The sequence below is a fragment of the Macrotis lagotis genome, chromosome X (assembly GCF_037893015.1).
Source record: "Macrotis lagotis isolate mMagLag1 chromosome X, bilby.v1.9.chrom.fasta, whole genome shotgun sequence".
NCBI lineage: Eukaryota > Metazoa > Chordata > Mammalia > Peramelemorphia > Peramelidae > Macrotis > Macrotis lagotis.
In genome coordinates, this window is record NC_133666.1 from 471884339 (window position 1) to 471902554 (window position 18216).

Below are 18216 nucleotides of genomic sequence, written 5' to 3' on the forward strand. Positions count from 1 at the left end.
GTTGGAATGTTGGAATACTATACTGTTTAGCTCAAGAAAGGACCTCAGTGTCTGGTATCTTCTACCAGGTGATCTTCAGAATCTTCCTAAGACAATTTATTTTTATTATTATTTTTTTAATTTATTTTTTATTCTCATTTTGTACAAATATGTTTTTTACATTAATAAAATATTCTTGTTTACAAGTAAACAAAATACCCCTCCCCATGAATATAGATAGACTTGCTTGGGTGAAAAAAAGTAAAGGGGAGAGAAAAAAAATTAAAATTAAAAAAAAATAATAGTAATAATTGTAGGTATGGCCAGGTGGTGCAATGGACAAAGCACCAGCCCTGGAGCCACGAGCACCCGAGTCCATATCCAGTCTTGTAAACCCAATAATCACCCAGCCATGTGACATGCAAGCCACCCAATCCCCACTGCCCTGCAAAAACCAAAAAGAAGGGAAAAAAAAGACCCAAAATAAAATAAAATAGTAATAATAGTAGGGGTGCCTGGGTGGCAGACAGAGCATTGGCCCTTGAGCCAGGAGCACCTGGGTCTGAATCCGGCCCCAGACACCCAAAGATCACCCTGTTATGTGGCCCCAGGCAGGCCACCCAGCCCCACTTGCCCTGCACCCTCCCCCAAATAATAATAACAAAAAATGTGCTTCAGTCTTTGTTCCAACACCAACAACTCTGTCATGGGTAGATCACATTCTTTATGATAAGTCCATCACAAAAGTTACTTCCATATTTTTCCAACGTTGCCATTGCTGATCGCAACTCCCTCCTTTCTTATTTCTACACTACCAAGTACTATATTTTCTCTCTCCTTTCACTCTGACTCTGCTGTAGGGTCGCTGAGTGGCGCAGCAGATAGATCCCTGGTCCTGGGGCCAAGAAGCCCTGAGCCCCCATACCACCCCTTAGGCCCAGAATCCACCTGGCCCCATGGTCCTGGGCAGGCCTTCCAATCCCAGCCCCTTGCAAGAAGTAAAAAAAGAAAATGTGTTATATCTGACCACTGTCCCCCCATGGTCCATCCTCTCCTCCTTTATTCACATCCCCACCCCTTCCCCCTGTTCCCCTCTCCTTCTTACTCCAGATGTCTATACCCCATTGAGTATATTTGCTGTTTCCTCTCCTAGCCATCTCTGATGAGAGCAAAGGTTCCCTCATTCCCCCTTGCCTCCCCCCTTCTATATCATTGCAATAGCTCATTGTAATAAAAAAAAAATCTTATGATGTGAAATATCTTGGACTATTCCCCCTCTCCTTTTTCTTTCTCCCATTCCATTTCCCTTTTTTTCTTATTCCATTTTTACACCATATTTTATCTCCATTTTTACACCATATTTTATCTTCAAATTCAGCTTTCTTCTGTGCTTCAACTATAAAAGCTCCCTCTACCTGCTCTATTAACTGAGATGGTTAATATGAATATTATCAGTATCATTTTTCTACATATGCAGTTCATCCTCATTAAGTCCCTCATATTTTCCCCCTCTCCTCCAATCTCCATGCTTCACCTGAGTCCTGTATTTGAAGATCAAACCTTCTGTTCAGCTCTGGCCGTTCCAACAGGAACATTTGAAATTCCCCTGGTTCATTGAAAGTCCATCTTTTTCCCTGGAAGAGGACATTCAGCCTTGCTGGGTAGTTGATTCTTGGCTGCATTCTAAGCTCTTTTGCCTTCTGGTATATTGTATTCCAAGCCCTATGAGCTTCCAATGTAGCTGCTGCTAAGTCCTGTGTGATCCTGACTGCAGCTCCATGATATTTGAACTGTGTCCTTCTGGCTGCTTGTAATATTTTCTCTTTGACTTGGGAGTTCTGGAACTTGGCTATAATATTCCTGGGGGTTGGTTTTTTGGGATACCTTTCTCGGGGGGATTGGTGGATTCTCTCCATTTCTATTTTGCCCTCTGCTTCTAGAATATCAGGGCAATTTTCCTGTAGTAATTCTTTGAAAATGATGTCAAGGCTCTTTTCCTGATCATGACTTTCAGGTATTCCAATAATTTTTAAATTATCTTTCCTAAGTCTGTTTTCCATATCAGTTGTTTTTTCAATGAGATATTTCGCATTTTCTTCTAATTTTTCATTTTTTTGGTTTTGAAGTATTGATTCCTGATTTCTGGTAAATTCATCAATCTCCCTGAATTCCATTCTTTGTCTGAAGGATTTGTTCTCCTCAGAGAATTTTCTTTTCTCTTTTTCCATCTGGCCAATTTTACTTTTTAAAGCATTCTTCTCCTCAATAACTTTTTGAACTGTTTTATCCATTTGACCTAAGCTGGTTTTTAGCATGCTATTTTCTTCAGCATTTTTTTGGATTTCCTTGACTAAGCTGCTGACTTCATTTTCATGTTTTTCCTGCATCTCCTTTCTTTTCCCAGTTTTTCTTCCAATTTCCTCATTTGATTTTCAAAGTCTTTTTTGAGCTCTATCATAGCCTGAGCCCAATTTCTGTTTTTCTTGGAGTCTTTAGATTGCAGGAGCTTGTGCTTCCTCATCTTCAGACTGAGTATTTTTATCCTTCTTGGGTTCATTTGCAAAATATTTCTCAATGGTCTTCCTCTTGTTTCTTTGCTTGTTCATTTTCCCAGCCTAATCCTGTTTTTTGGGGTGCTTCCTGAGCTTTTGGGACACTCCCACAAGGGTCTCAGTGTATGAGGCTCTGTCCTCCCTCCTGGTCTGTGAATGACCATAAGCGGCCCCCTCTGCCATGGGGCTGAGGTGGGGGGCCCCTGCTGTTCTATGGGGGGCCTAGACTGGGATCAGGATCTGAATGTGGTCAGAGCCCCAGAGTCCTGTTCCAGGGGCAGAGGACAGAGCTCAGCAGTCTCTCTTTCTCTTCACTCCCCTCCCTCAGCTCAATGGGCTCATGCCCTGGGGGGCTCTTGCTTACCAGCTCCTCCTGCTTCTGTTTCAAGGTCTGGGCTGTGGAAAGACCAAGCTGCTGGCTGTGTGCCCTGAGGGCTGGGCTCTAGGTGCTCACTCTGGCAGAGGTCCCCAACTGTTCCCCCACTTTGTGCCCCGTGCTCCCCCGGGGTGCAGCTCAGGAGACTCCCCCGCTGCTATGAGCAGCTGCTCCCAGTGCCTTGGGGCTGCCTCCGGGAGGCTGAAGTTCTTTGGCTCTGGCGGGCCACCCCCTCCCGCGGGCTGCTCCTCCGACCCTGGGGAGCAGAGCCTTTCTGCTCTTTTCCAGGTTACCTTGAGTAGGAGAACTGCCTCACTGGGTCCCTTTGTGGGTTCTGTCTCTTGAAAGTCTAGCCAGAGTCCTTAGTTTGTGAGTTTTTATCAGAGAGCTCCTAAGACTCGATCCCTTCATGTCGCCATCTTGGCTGCTCCCCCCCAAGACAATTTAAATGTAAGTGATTCAGTTTCCTGACATAGCTGGTAGACTGTTGAGGTTCACACAGGCGTGTAGCAGTGAGGTCAGCACAACAGACCTTCAGTTTGGTACACAGGCTAATATTCTTCCCTCCCACACTTTTTTTTGGAGCTTCCCAAATACTGAGCCAAGGTCTGGCATTGTGAGTGTCAACCTCTTTGTCAGTGTGAATCTTCTTGGAAAGGATACTCCCAAGATAAGTGAACTTTTCCATAGCATTCAAAACTTCTTCACTCTCTGTAATCGATGGTTCCACATAAGGATGATGTGGTGTTGGCTGATGGAGCACCTGGTATTCATTGTTAGACCAAAATTTGCACAAGCTGCAAAGAATAGATGTATACTTTGTTGTATCTCAACTTCAGAGGCTGCATTGAGTGCACAATCATCTGCAGACAGAAGATCATACACCAACACTCCCTCCTCTTTGGTCTTGGCTTGCAGCCTTTTCAAGTTGAATTCACCATTACTGCAGTAGCTGACCTTGAGGCCATGTTCATCCTAAGGGAAGGTGTTTGATAACACAGCTGAAAACATGGGAGCAAGGATACATCTTTTTTTCACTCCATTGGTGACTGGAAAATGTGGAGAATGTCATCCTTTATCCAGAACCTGGGCAAGCATGCAGTCATGAAATTGAAGTACAATACTGATGAACTCTGGGCAACCCAAGTTTGGCTTAATTTTCCATAAACCTTCATGAATGATGGTATCAAAGGCCTTAGTTAGTGCTACAAATATTGTATATAGACCTTTGTTCTGTTCTGGAGTTGTTGGGTAGCAAATGCCATATCGCCTGTTCCTCAACCCTTTTTGAAGCCACATGGGCTCTCAGGGATGTGACCATCTTCTTCCAGTTGAAGGATCAGCCTATTGAGAAGGACTGGCTAGAATCTTACCAGTGATGACTAAAAGAGAAATATCTCTGATTGTCACAGGACAATCCATTCCCTTTACCTTTATATATGGACAATGGAGGCATCCTTGAATTCTTGGGGGAGTAACCTCTTTGTGCCATATAACCTGGAAAATTTCAGTTAGTTTTTGGGTGAGCAATGGACCCCCCCCCCTTGTAGATCTCAGCTGGAAAAGAATGAGCACTAGGTGTTTTGCCACTTGAAAGGAGCCTAATGGCATTCAAAACCTCTTCAGTTGGAACTTCAGCTAGGGATTGATTGACTTCAACTTGAGGTTAAGAGTCAATGGTTTCTGCATTGATTGATGATGGTCTGTTAAAAACACTATGGAAGTGTTTAGTCTATCTCTAGGATAATGTCCCTATTAATCAATGTGGATCCATCAGCATTGGGTAGGGCTAAACCAGGTTCACGGTAGCCTAGGAAGTTTTAAGCTCATTGGTGAGTAGTGGAGGAGGGGGCGTGTCTACCCCAAGCATGTGAAGTCTTCCATTGACGGAAGATAACACTTTGTTCCAATGTCTGTGAAGCCAGCTGAAGCAGGCAGGTGCAGTGGAGTGCTTAGAGCTTGGTTAGACATCGAAGACACCAAGGTCATCCCCTGCATTTAGAGCCATCACCAGTTGTCTTGACTCTTTCTTACTATGTTGGATTACAATGATTGGAAGAGAGAGTGAGATAGTTGACTTCTTCACTTAAATCCAATTTACTCATGCAACAAAAGACATCAGTCATAACCATTCCTCAAAGTCCTGTGGCGACAGGCAAGTGATGAAGCAACGTGTGCAGATACACTGGGAACTATAGTAAAAATCATGCACACAGGTGGCCCAGGCCATAGGGTTGCATCCTGAAACAACTGAAAGCAGCAATGAGATTCAGCCAGCCCCCAGGTGATTGAGCAGTCCTTTTTTTTTTTTTTTAGAAAGATTTTATTTATTTTGAGTTTTACAATTCCCCCCCCCATTCTTGCTTCGCTCTCCCCCACCTCCTACAGAAGGCATTCTGTTAGTCTTTACATTGTTTCCATGGTATACATTGATCTCAGATGAATGTGATGACAGAGACTCAATCGTATCTTTAAGGAAGAAAAATAAAGTATGAGATAGTAAAATTACATAGTAAGGATAACGGTTTTTTTTTTCCCCTAATTTGAAGGTAATAGTATTTGCTCTTTGTTCAAAGTCCATAATTCTTTCTCTGGATACAGATGGTATTCTCCATTGCAGATAGCCCAAAATTGTGCCTGATTGTTGCACTGTTGTTGATGAAAGATAGTTCTATTATTGATGGAATGAGCAAGTCCATCAAGGTTGATCATTGCCCCCATGTTGCTGATAGGGTGTACAATATTTTTCTGGTTCTGCTCATCTTGATCAGCATCAGTTCATACAAATCCTTCCAGGCTTCCCTGAATTCCCATCCCTCTTGGTTTCTAATAGAACAAATGTTCCATGACATACATATACCACAGTTTGTTAAGCCATTCCCCAATTGAAGGACATTCATTTAATTTCCAATTCTTTGCTACCTCAAACAGGGCTGCCATGAATATTTTTGTACAAATAATGTTTTTACCCTTTTTCATCATCTTTTCAGGGTATAGACGCAGTACTGGTATTGCTGGATCAAAGGGGATGCACATTGTTGTTGCCCTTTGGGCATAATCCCAAATTTCTCTCCAGAAAGGTTGAATGAGTTCACAGCTCTACCAACAGTGTATTAGTGTCCCAGATTTCTCTCATCCCTTCCAACAATGATCATTATCCTTTCTGGTCATATTGGCTAGTCTGAGAGGTATGAAGTGGTATCTCAGAGATTCTTTAATTTTCATTTCTCTAATAAGTAATGATTTGGAGCAATTTTTCATATGACTATGGATTGCTTTGATTTCCTCATCTGTAAATTGCCTTTGCATTTCCTTCTTTGACCATTTGTCAATTGGGGAATGGCTTTTTTTTTATTGACTTAGTTCTCTGTATATTTTAGAAATGTGTCATTTGTCAGAAATACTAGTTGCAAAAATTGTTTCCCAATTTACTACATTTCTTTTGATCTTGGTTACAGTGGCTTTGTCTGTGCAAAAGCTTTTTAACATAATCAAAATTATCTAGTTTCTTTTTAATGATCTCCATCTCTTCCTTGGTCATAAACTGCTTCCCTTTCCATAGATCTGACAGGTAAACTACTCCTTGATCTTCTAATTTGCTTATAATATTGTTTGTTATGTCTAAATCCTGTATACATTTGGATCTTATCTTGATATAGGGTGTGTGGTGCGAGGTGTTTCTTCCATACTAACTTCCAATTTTCCCAACAGTTTTTATCAAAGACAGAGTTTTTATCTCGATAGCTGGACTCTGGGTTTATCAAACAGCAGATTGCTATAATCATTTCCTGCTATCGCACCTAGTCTATTCCACTTTTCCATGACTATTTCTTAGCCAATACCAGACAGTTTTGATGACTGATAGTTTATAATACAATTTTAGATTTAGTAAAGCTAAGTCACCTTCTTTTTCATTTTTCATTGGATCCTTGACTTTTTATTCCTCTATATAAATTTACTTAGAACTTTTTCTAAGTCATTAAAGTAATTTTTTTGGAATTTTGATTGGTATGGCACTAAACAAGTAGTTTAGTTTTGGTAGAATTGTCATTTTTCTTGTATTAGCTTGATCTATCCATGAACAGTTGATGTTTGCCCAGTTATTTAAATCTGATTTTATTTGTGTGAGAAGTGTTTTGTAATTGTTTTCAAAAAGTTTTTGAGTCTGCCTTGGCAGCTAGACATCTAAGGTATTTTATTTTGTCTGAGGTTTCTTTGAATGGGATTTCTCTTTCTAGTTGAGCAGTCTTTTAAGGATCACATTGCTCACCTCCTGATGTGAGAAAGGGGCTAAGAAAGGTGCCCTAAAAATTGTCTACTTTACCAAGGTCTAATTACTGTGGCAGCTGGGGATCCCATAGTGTAGTCAAGACACTCAAAAAAATCTACAAAACCTTCATTGATGCATGGAACATGCTCACACTCATAGACAACACAATATCCAATTGACCTGAAAGATGAACAGGACTTGTTGTGAGAGTACTGAGCAGCTGTTATATCCAAATAGCAATCCTGAGTGAAACAAGGCTGGTAAATGAAGGCCAGCTTAATGAAGTCGGAGTTGTATACACATTTTTCTGGGGTAGTCGCAGTGAAAGGGAATGCTGGGAAGTTGGGGTAGGTTTTGCAATCAAAATTATATCCTTAATTATGCTCTCAGGAACTGTGGAGTAAATGAATGTTAAAGAAACTGAGGAAGAATGTGTAGATTACTTATTAGGAATTTATCAGGGTAAAGGGAGAACACTGTAGCTTGAGGAGGTAGAGTCTAAGAAAGTTCTTTAAGCATGGGAGAGACCTGAATATATTGGTTGCCTTATGGGTTTAAACTAGTAGATTACAGATGAAAGAGGAAATGATGAAAAAATCAGGAGCATAAATGATGTGGTTGGCTTAATTAATACTAGAGTCATGAAGTAGGTTGATACATGAAACCTAGAGATTTTGAAGTAAGAGTATGAAAATGAGCTTCAAGGAGCCTCAGTTTCCTGGCATAGTAGGAAGTCAGATCATCTAGGTGGAAGTGGAATTAAAGATTTGAACAGAGGATTTGGAAGACCTTCTTTGGAGAAATTATTAACTGCCTGAAGAGGTAAAAGGTTGTCATTGTAGATCAGTGAGAACTTGGTTGACGTTAGAGCATGTAAAGTTTTTGAGGGCTCAGTCTTTAATTTCTTGATTTCATCTTGCATTATTCAATAGGTAAGAAGTAGAATAAGGGAAGATAGACTTTGAGCATGACCCTGGGTTGAAGATGTCAACAGGGAGCCACAACTTGAATCTTATGTGAAAACTAGGTTTATTACAAGACAAATGAATTTGCATGTGGGACCCCAAAAGTTCACAAATCATACAGAAATGTATCTGTTTATGACAGGAGGACAAAGGGAAGGGGGAGGAAAAATAGAACTCTACCTTTACAGGGTTTGGCATGGGAAGAGGGAAAATTTAGTAAAGGTATAAAAAAGGGAAAAACCTCCCCAGGGAAAGGAACAGGGTGATGGTAGAAGCTTGCATTCTTTTTTGGTTAGATAATGACCATATGGTGTCACATCTGTAGGGTACTAGCTGCACAAGCAAATTTCCCAACCTGGCACTGTCCTGTTTGGGATACAAACAACAAATTAGTCATCTGATGAGGAGTTTGGGGAGATGGGCAGGTAGTAAGGGGAGAGAAGTTTGTCTTTGACACATTCAAGACTTTCTGAAAAATAATGGCAACTCAAAAGACAAGTTCAGGGGACCCCTTCACTTTTTTTTTTTAGGCTTTTGCAAGGCAATGGGGTTAAGTGGCTTGCCCAAGGCCACACAGCTAGGTAATTCTTAATTAATTATTAATTAATCTGAGGCCGGATTTGAACTCAGGTATTCCTGACTCCAGGGCTGGTACTCTTATCCATTGTACCACCTAGCTGCCCCCCCCCCCCCCCCGTTCACTTTTAATTAACAAAGGGAGTAAACTTTAGGTAGATGACATTTTATAAATAGATTTTATTGATATCTTTTGTTTTTTTTTTTTAGATTTCTAGCTTATAAGCCTTCCCTTTTTCAGAGAACCATCCCTTAAAACTATTTTTTTCTAAAGAAAGAAAAATGGGAGAGAGGGAAAAACCAGTCAAGTATGGAACACTAAAATTTGACATTAAATACAATTTTTCATACCCCTGAACTCCAACCTTTGTAAAAAGTGAAGGTGAAGGGTGACCTCTCATCATAACTGATTTTTTGCACCTATCATCACAAAGTATCATCAGTATGAGAAATTTTTTTTTCAAGAAAATTTATTTTCTGGGTATTGTTTGTCTCATGAGTTTTTTTTAAAAATCAATTTGACTAGCTCAAACTCATAAACCAGAATAACTGAGAACAGGTTTTATTTTATGTATTTATTTATTTTTTAGGTTTTTGCAAGGCAAATGGGTTTAAGTGGCTTGCCCAAGGCCACACAGCTAAGTAATTATTAAGTGTCTGAGACCAGATTTGAACCCGGGTACTCCTGACTCCAGGGCTGGTACTTTATCTACTGTGCCACCTAGCTGCCCCGAGAACAGGTTTTATTAAACTCATATAGTGACATATCTCATATTTCATCAGTGGTTAATGAGGACTGTGTCATTCACAATTCACCTGATAGTATTTGGTGGTGGTGGTGATGAAGATGATGATGATGTTGTTTAACCTTCATTCTCTTTTTTCTTTTGGTTTTTGCAAGGCAGTGGGGTTAAGTGACTTGCCCAAGGTCATATAGCTAGGTAATTATTAAGTGTCTGAGGTCAGATTTGAACTTGGGTCATCCTGACTCCAGGGCTGGTGCTCTATCCATTGTGCCACCTTGCTGCCCCCTAACTTTCATTCTCTAAGAAGACTATGGCATTAGGGAGGCCATGTCATGACATACTTGTGTATTGAATCTGAGTGAGGGGGCTGCGCTAAGTCACCAACCTCACTTTATCCTCTGGAGCCATCTGGTTTAGTGGCCAAATGTGAATCAGGATGACTGAATCATATCCCAGGATATGAGGCAGACAAAGTTAAGTGACTTGTGAAAGGTCACACAGGTAGTATGTGTCTGAGGGCAGATTAGAATTCAGACCCTCCTGACTGATAGATGCATGCTCTATCCCCTGTGTCATCTAGTTGCCTACTTGGCAAATTTTTATACTTTCTTGAGTCTCAGTTTCCTCATTTGCAAAATAAGGGTTAAACTATATGGTTTCTGAGTGCCTTTCCAAATCTAAGATACTAATTAGGTCAAGTCCTGAACTGCAGGTCTAGTGGGAAATCAGTGGGAAATTAATAGCTGTGTGACCTTGGCAAGTCATTTAGCCTATCTAGGCCTCAGCTTCCCTCATCTAGAAAGGGGGTAGACAGATGATTTTAGATTTTGCTCTACATACATTCTGACTACTCTTCCTCTATGGGATAAGTCCTAGATGCTGAGTTTGGATTTGGACTAAGGGGATTTTAGAAGACAGTTTCAGTTCAATAAACATTAAATGCCTATTATGCACAAGGCTTTGTTCTGGGCACACTGAAGCAAAAAATATCATTTTTTTAGACAGCTAAGTGGAAATCTCCAGAACTGAGGAAATATGTGTTATAGTTGGAAACAACAAAAATCCATCAACTGGAAAAATTGTTAAATAAATAAATAAACTCAAAAAATATTCTTGCCTATGATCCATTGAGTAATAAAATTAGAATTACATTTTCTTATCAAAAAGTAGAGTTTCTAGAGGATTTTTAGTTCTGATAAGAGGAAACTTTCAGATGCTTATGATGAATATCAAATCCTCTTCAAAGAATAGAACTTGTGTTTGTTTTTTTGCAAGGCAGTGGGGTAAAGTGACTTGCCCAAGTTCACACAGCCAGTAAGTAGCAAATGAGTGAGTAAGATTTGAACTCAGGTCCTTCTGACTCCAGGACTGGTGCTCTATCCATTGTGACAACAAGCTACCCTCTAAGAATAGAACTTTTTAAAGGAAAGCTGAAAATGAGGCAGAAGAGCCAGATTAAAATCATGTACAAGACAGTAGGATCAACATTAGTGTATCTAAGTTGATTAAGTCATCCAGACTAATAAAGCTATGTGTAATTGTAGTACTTGGTATTAGTACAATTATCAGAATCCCTGAAATTATGATCAGTATGATCTTTCCCCCTTCAACATGTAGTATGATCTTTAACACTTTTGGTGTGAGAGCTTGTTGTGTTTAAAAATAAATGTTTTCTGCAAGTTTTATTTGTTATTCAGTTGTTTTCGGTTCATTTTTAGGGTAGTTAGGAAGAAACTAACAGAAACAGAAACTGCAACTGTAATTGATTCCTTGTGAAATTCATATATTTTAACCTAAATTTGGCACAAAATATTCAGTCCTGGGACCAAAGGAAAAAAAAATTTTCAGCATTGTCATATATTCCTTTAGAATGATTTTAGGATATAATATAAGGTTGATCTAAATCCAATTGTTTTTCAATTTCCCTCACATTTTTAGCAAATAAGGAATATTTTCCTATTTAATTTGTTTTCCACTTTATCAAACATTAGGTTATTGATTTCTTTCATTTCTGTTCCTCTTCATCTTGTTTGTTCCATTTTTGGGGGGGGTGGTCTTTTTTTTTTTTTAACCAACATCAGTGGTTTTGATGTCTATTGCTTTATCGGACAATTTGAGATCTCAAAATATGTATTATTCCTCCTTCATCCTTATTTCTCTTCCTTTTCTCTGTTATTCTAGATATTTGCTTTTTCCAAATGAATTTTCTTATTATCAAGCATTATAAAATATATCCTCTTTGAGTGACATAGTATTAAAAGTGTAAATTATCTTTGTAGCATTGCCATTTTGGGAACACTGAATATTTGTATTTAATTTGTTCTTTATGTCTTTAAGGAGCACTTTGTAATTGAATACCTATATATTTTGTAGGCTTTGATAGGTTGATCTCTAGATAGTTTGTAGTTATTTGCTTTCTATTTTTACTTTTTTTTTTTGTTGCGATTGCAGTGCTGTTACTGATTTGGGTGGAATTTATTTTATAGCTTGCAACTTTGTTGAAACCTCATTTAGTATCTTGACTAATTTCCTAGATTTTCCAAATATATCATCATATCATTAGCAAATAGGGATAGCTTTATTTCTTTATTCCTTTAATTTCTTTCTCTTGTCTGATTGCTGTTGCTTCTGTTTCCAAAACATTGTCTGCTATCTTCCAAATTTAATTCTTTTTTCCACATAGAAGTTTTTATGTAATTCAATTAGAAATAATTTTAAAAATATATTTAAAAACTTATTTACACATTGCTAAAATAGTCATTATAAAAGTAAATATAATCCCCCTACCCCACATAAATAGAGAAACCTCATGAAAAATAGGGAAAATGGAAAAAAAATTTGTACATCAGTTTGTGTTGTATATCACTCTGTTTCTGGAATGGATTGCATCTTTATCATAAGTCTGTCAGAGAAATTGCTTCAATATTTTTTCCCCATAGTTGCTATTGCTAACTGTATTTCCCTCCATCTAATTCCTTCCCCACACCCTTTTATTCTATTTTCTCTTTCTTTTCACTTTGTCCCTCCTCAAATGTGTGAAGTGGATCAGCCAAGTGACAGTGGGTAGAACACTGACCCTGGATCCAAGAGAACTTAAGCACAAATTGGCCTCAGATACCCAACAATTACCTGGCCAAGCCACCCAACCCCACTACCCTTAAGGAAAAAAAAAAAAGTATTATATCTGACTTCCCTCTCCTCTATCACCTACACCCCTCCCTCCCACTGTCCCCTTTCTCTCCTTTTTCCTCTAGGGTAAGATAGATTTCCAAACTCTATTGAGTGTATATATTGCTTCCTCTGAACCATTTCCAATGAGAATGAAGGTGCACTTATTCCCCATCACCTTCCCTCCTTCCACTCCTTTGCAAAAGCTCTTTCATGACTCTTTTATGTTTTTTAGTCCACTCTACCTCTCCTTCCCCTTTCTCCCAGTACATTTCTTTTTCACCCATTGACTCCATCTTTATAATATATTATACCTTCAAATTCAGATCTTTCCTGTGCCTTGTCTAAATGTTCCTTCTTACTGCTCTAATAAGTGAGAAAGTTCATGAGTTATCAATATCATTTTCCCATTCAGGAATATGCACAATTTAACATCACTAAATCCTTCATAATTAGTTCTTCCCATCCACCCTTTCTATGCTTCTCCTGAATCCTGTACTTGGAGATCTTTTTTTTGTTTGTTTTTTTGAATTTTGAATTTACAATTTTCCCTCCAATTTCACTTCCCTCTCCCCCACCCCCTCACAGAAGGCAATTTGATAGACTTTACATTGTTTCCATTCTATACATTGATCAAAATTGAATGTGTTGAGAGAGAAGTCATATCCTTAAGGAAAAAAATAAAATGAGAGTTTAGCAAAATTACATATTAAGATACTTTTTTTTTTTAATTAAAAGTAATAGTCTTTGGTCTTTGTTCAAACTCCACAACTCCCTCTTTGGATACAGATGATATTCTCCATTACAGATACCCCAAAATTGTCCCTAATTGTTACACTTAGGAAATGAGCAAGTCCATTAAGGTTGATCATCAACCTTATGTTGCTGTTAGGGTGTACAATGTTCTTCTGATTCTTCTCATCTTTTCTCAGCATCAGTTTATGCAAATCCTTCTAGGCTTTTCTGAATTCCCATCCCGCCTGGTTTCTGACAGAACAATAGTGTTCTATAATGTATATATACTACAATGTGTTTAGCCATTCCCCAGTTGATGGGCATTCACTCAATTTCTAATTCCTTGCTGCCACAAATTGAGCTGCTATGAATATTTTTTGCACAAGTCATGTTTTTACCCTTTTTCATGATCTCTTCAGGATATAGACCCAGTAGTGGTATTGCTGGATCAAAGGGTATGATATGGGACTCTAAAGAGTGTCTACTATATTCCAGTCATTGTGCCATGCCCATTGTAAATACCCTTTTATCCTCTCTATTTGGAGAGAGGTTAGCTTCTACTGTGAAGGGTTAGTAATTTCTTGGCTAAGAAAGCAGTATAGTTATACTTTGCTCTTCCTCCTTTCCCACTCTGAATTAATTCTTAGTGGTCAAGACTATACCAGAGGGAGTTGGGTGACCATGGGCAAATCAGTTAATCCCTGTGTGTCTCAATTTCCTCAACTCTAAAATGAGGATACTATTACAGCATCAACCTTTCTATGTTGTGAAGATTAAATGAGATACTATTTGTAATCCTTTTTTAATTTTTTTAAATTTTTTATCTTTTAGGTTTTTGCAAGGCAAATGGGGTTAAGTACCTTGCCCAAGTCCACACAGATAGGTAATTATTAAGTGTCTGAGACCGGATTTGAACCCAGATACTCCTGACTCCAAGGCCGGTGCTTTATCCACTATGCCACCTAGCTGCCCCATTATTATTTTTTTTTTTTGCTAGGCAATGGGGTTAAGTGGCTTGCCCAAGGCCACACAGCTAGGTAATTATTATGTGTCTGAGGCCGGATTTGAACTCAGGTACTCCTGATTCCAGGGCCTGTGCTCTTTCCACTACGCCACCTAGCCGCCCCGAGATAATATTTGTAAAAAAGCTAAGCACTGTGCCTGACCCATAATAGGTACTATAGGAATGCTTATTTCCTGCTCTTTCCTCCCTCTCTAATTTATGTATGTATGGTATAATTTATATAATTTATTTATATATGTATAATTTATGATATTTGTATTTGTATTATTTATAAGATTTATTTCTAAATTTATAATTATTCTTCCTTGGGATTGTAAGTTTTTTTATTTTTGTCTTTGTATCCCTAGTACCTTTTATATAGAAAGACCTTAGAAATTAGTTGTTAAATGAATATAAAAGAAGAAAGTATAAAAATAGTTTGAGTTGCTCATAAAGATCATTAGTATTTTCAGAGACACTAGATTGATGCCTCCTTATTGAAAATGGAACAAATGTTTGGGAAGGCAGATAATAGTGAGAAGAGACTTTTTTTTTAGGATTGACAGTAAAATGGAAAATAAGGGCAGTGTAATTGAAATGATAGTGTTTGATTAAGGAGTTTTGGTTTCGATTCGTTCCTACAAAATGACATGTTCACACCAACAAAACTAAAAAAAGAATATATTTAATAAAGTGATTATAAAACAGGTAGAAATAAATCAATTTTGCAGCAAAAGTAACCAATAAGTCCCAATAAAATAAAAGAAGAGTAAGGCCTACATAAACATAGATATTAAGGGAAAACATCACCAATCCGGGGAGCTTCAACATCTGAATCAACAGTGGCTGGGGAGTCCGGGCTTACAGCCTTCAGAGTCTTGAGCGTGAAAGCCCCAGGCAGAGCGCCCTCTCCATGAGTGAAACTTTGATTAGCAGAGGGTGTAATTAGATCTTATATAGCTCGAGAACAAAGATGACTTCTTGTCAATTTTTTGTGGATTAAAACCAAATTTTCCAGGTTGTCTGAGGAGGGAGCCTCCCCTCCCTGAACCCCAAGAATTATGGTGTTTACATTCAGGAATGACTAGTTCCTGAAGAGATAGGCAGTGTTAATCAAGTAAAGCCCTGAGAGTCTGACCAGGACCAGTCAAGGATGTTCAGCGGTTCTTTTAAATACTCAAGCTGTTTTAAATATGTGCATGAGATCAATCTTGCTCATCTCTCCTCCCTGTATATCAGGGGTGAATTGGGGTCAGTGATTCTCTGTATACCAAAGGTAAATTAAGTGTCAGTAATTCTTTGTAGCTAAAACTAAAAGACCTTACCATGGAAAATCTTATATGCTATGCATTAACCATAGAGTTGGTGGTGGTGGTTTTTGTTTTTTAGGATAGGAGTATCTTGATAATGCTTATTAAATGAGTAAAAAAGAACCCAAAGAGGAGAGCTACATCAGAGAAATTAGATGGTTGGACATAGTTATGGAGAAAATTGGAAGGGATATATTTGAGGATTCATCATGTTAGCGTTATTAAAGGAAAACCAGCTTTTCTCCCTGACACTATAGGGAAGAAGGAGCATATTGAGTGAGGGTGTTTGAAAGAAATGGAGGAATACAGTTAAGAGAGCTCATATCACATGACCTTTGTCTTCTCAGTGAAGTAGTAGGTAGGATTTTCTGTTGAGCCCAGAGGAAGAGGTGAATTTGAGGACTTGTGGAGAAGTGAGATTTGGAATAGTTACAGTGGGAAGTCAGATCTCTTTTAGAGAAAAGGATTTAAGTGAAAGGATTTTGGTGGAATAATAAAGATCCAGTTGAGGTTTTTGGAAAGATTCCATAATTTTTGGCAACTCTAGGGATAGTAGGGTTAATTCTGAATAGATCAGAAATCTGAAAGTTAAGGGGAGCAAGGATTCCAATTTGAAGTTACCATTATTGAACTGGCTAATGTTGACTAAAAATTGAATAAAGAGGCTATGAAAACAGAATCAAGGGACTGAAGATCAAACTGAGGTCCAAGGGATAGGAAATTGTTAAGGTAGAAAGGGACAAGATTTCCATTAAAAGGGAACAATTTTTGAGTTGGAAGTATTGAAGTATATAAGGCTACCTGTCTACCCTGGTGCATTGATGGTAGACATGAATGAGATTATAATTATTTCTTATTGCTAGATTTGTATAGCAGCATCTCAAAAGACTTACTACAGTTTTTAAAATGCCTAACATGGGAGATAATTTGTTCACTGGCATTTGATCAGATATATGAGGGACATTTCCTATTGCTTTGTCCATTTTTATGTGAGTAACTCCACTTTTTTTTGTTTTTGTTTTTGCAAGGCAAACAGGGTTAAGTGGCTTGCCCAAGGCCACACAGCTAGGTAATTATTAAGTGTCTGAGCCTGGATTTGAACCCAGGTGCTCCTGACTCCAAGGCCAATGCTTTATCCACTATGCCACCTAGCTGCCCCAGTAACTCCACTTTTAATCTTATAATGAATTTATTTAGTAAAACAATCCAATAGCAATTACTTACCTTTATATTGGTTAGTTAATGTAATTAAAAAACTTTTTTTTTCTCCTTCTCTAGGCCAGATGTCAATAGACTTAGTAGAAATCAGTGTATGTCAGATACTTTCATGAAAGAACTATCCTACCAGCATGAGAATATTGACAGATTACCAATTGAGAGTATAAGTGCTACACATTCCATTGAAGGAAAAGATATTTTTGAAAGGACTTCACCACTGGATCAAGTAAAAGGTATTTTTCTAGAATGGAGATAGTATTATATTCCTTTCTGTATCTAATTTTGGTGACTTGTGATGGAGGTAAATAGAAAAGAAAAATGCTGAGTTCTCAGGAATTAATATTAAATTTTACCTCACATATCTCCAGCATTTCAAAGTTGACAATATAAGTCTGGAATTGGGAAAAGCTATTAGTCCTGAGCCAGATATTTAGGAATTAATTAAATAGAATTGGTAATTTCTGTTTGAGAGGAACAATTATTTGCCTAGTCTTATACATCAGTTATTTTTCTGTGTCTAAAAAGCTAAGTTGCAAATTACATAGTGTTATTATTTATTTACAGATTTATCCATTGATGTGTGTTTTTATCCACATTTGAGAAGCGGAGAAAACAAGGTAAAATAATAAATATTTTGCTAACAATTAGCAGAAATCAATAGTAAGTAGTAATTTTTTTTGGCTTTTAACCAAACTTTAGATTTTTTTTGAATAATGATAGTCATTTTTGTCTGTTAAAGGAAGATATAGTTGTGAAGCATCTTTGACAATTGCTATGATTTAATATCTTTTTTGTTTTGTTGGGGGGTGGGGCTTTCCAGATCTGATGATTTCAGTGGTAAAGCCAAATCCTGAGGCAAAATTTCCTTCCACTGTTGTATATTGGCAGATAATTTATGATTTTTAACTGCTTGGGGGTACTAAGATGTTAGGTTATTTTTTAAATATTTATTTTTATTTTTTTAAATTTAATATTTATTCTCATTTTGTACAAATGTTTTTTTACATTAATAAAACATTCTTGTTTAAGAGTAAATGAAATACCACCTCCCCCATAAATACAGACTTGCTTGAGCGATAAAGTAAAGGGGAGAGAAAAAAAATAAAATTCAAAAAAAAATAATAGTAACAATTGTAGGTATGGCCAAGTGGCTCAATGGACGGAGCACCAGCCCTGGAGCCACGAGCACCAGAGCCTACATCCGGCCCCATACACTGAACAAACACTCAGCCGTTTGACATGCAGGCCACCCAAACCCCACTGCCCTGCAAAAACCAAAAAAAAAAAAAAGAAAAAAAAAGACCCAAAATAAAATAAA

The 18216-nt window shown here is 38.0% G+C and overlaps 1 protein-coding gene across 1 annotated transcript in view; it reads left to right on the plus strand.

Moving 5' to 3' along the window:
* Positions 1-18216, plus strand: part of CEP192 (centrosomal protein 192) — a 160271-nt gene that overhangs the window by 27036 nt on the left and 115019 nt on the right. Inside the window, exons 14-15 of the mRNA XM_074202081.1 lie at positions 16959-17131; positions 17463-17515. Of these exons, the coding sequence (XP_074058182.1) occupies positions 16959-17131; positions 17463-17515 (226 nt within the window). The remainder of the gene's footprint in view (positions 1-16958; positions 17132-17462; positions 17516-18216) is intronic.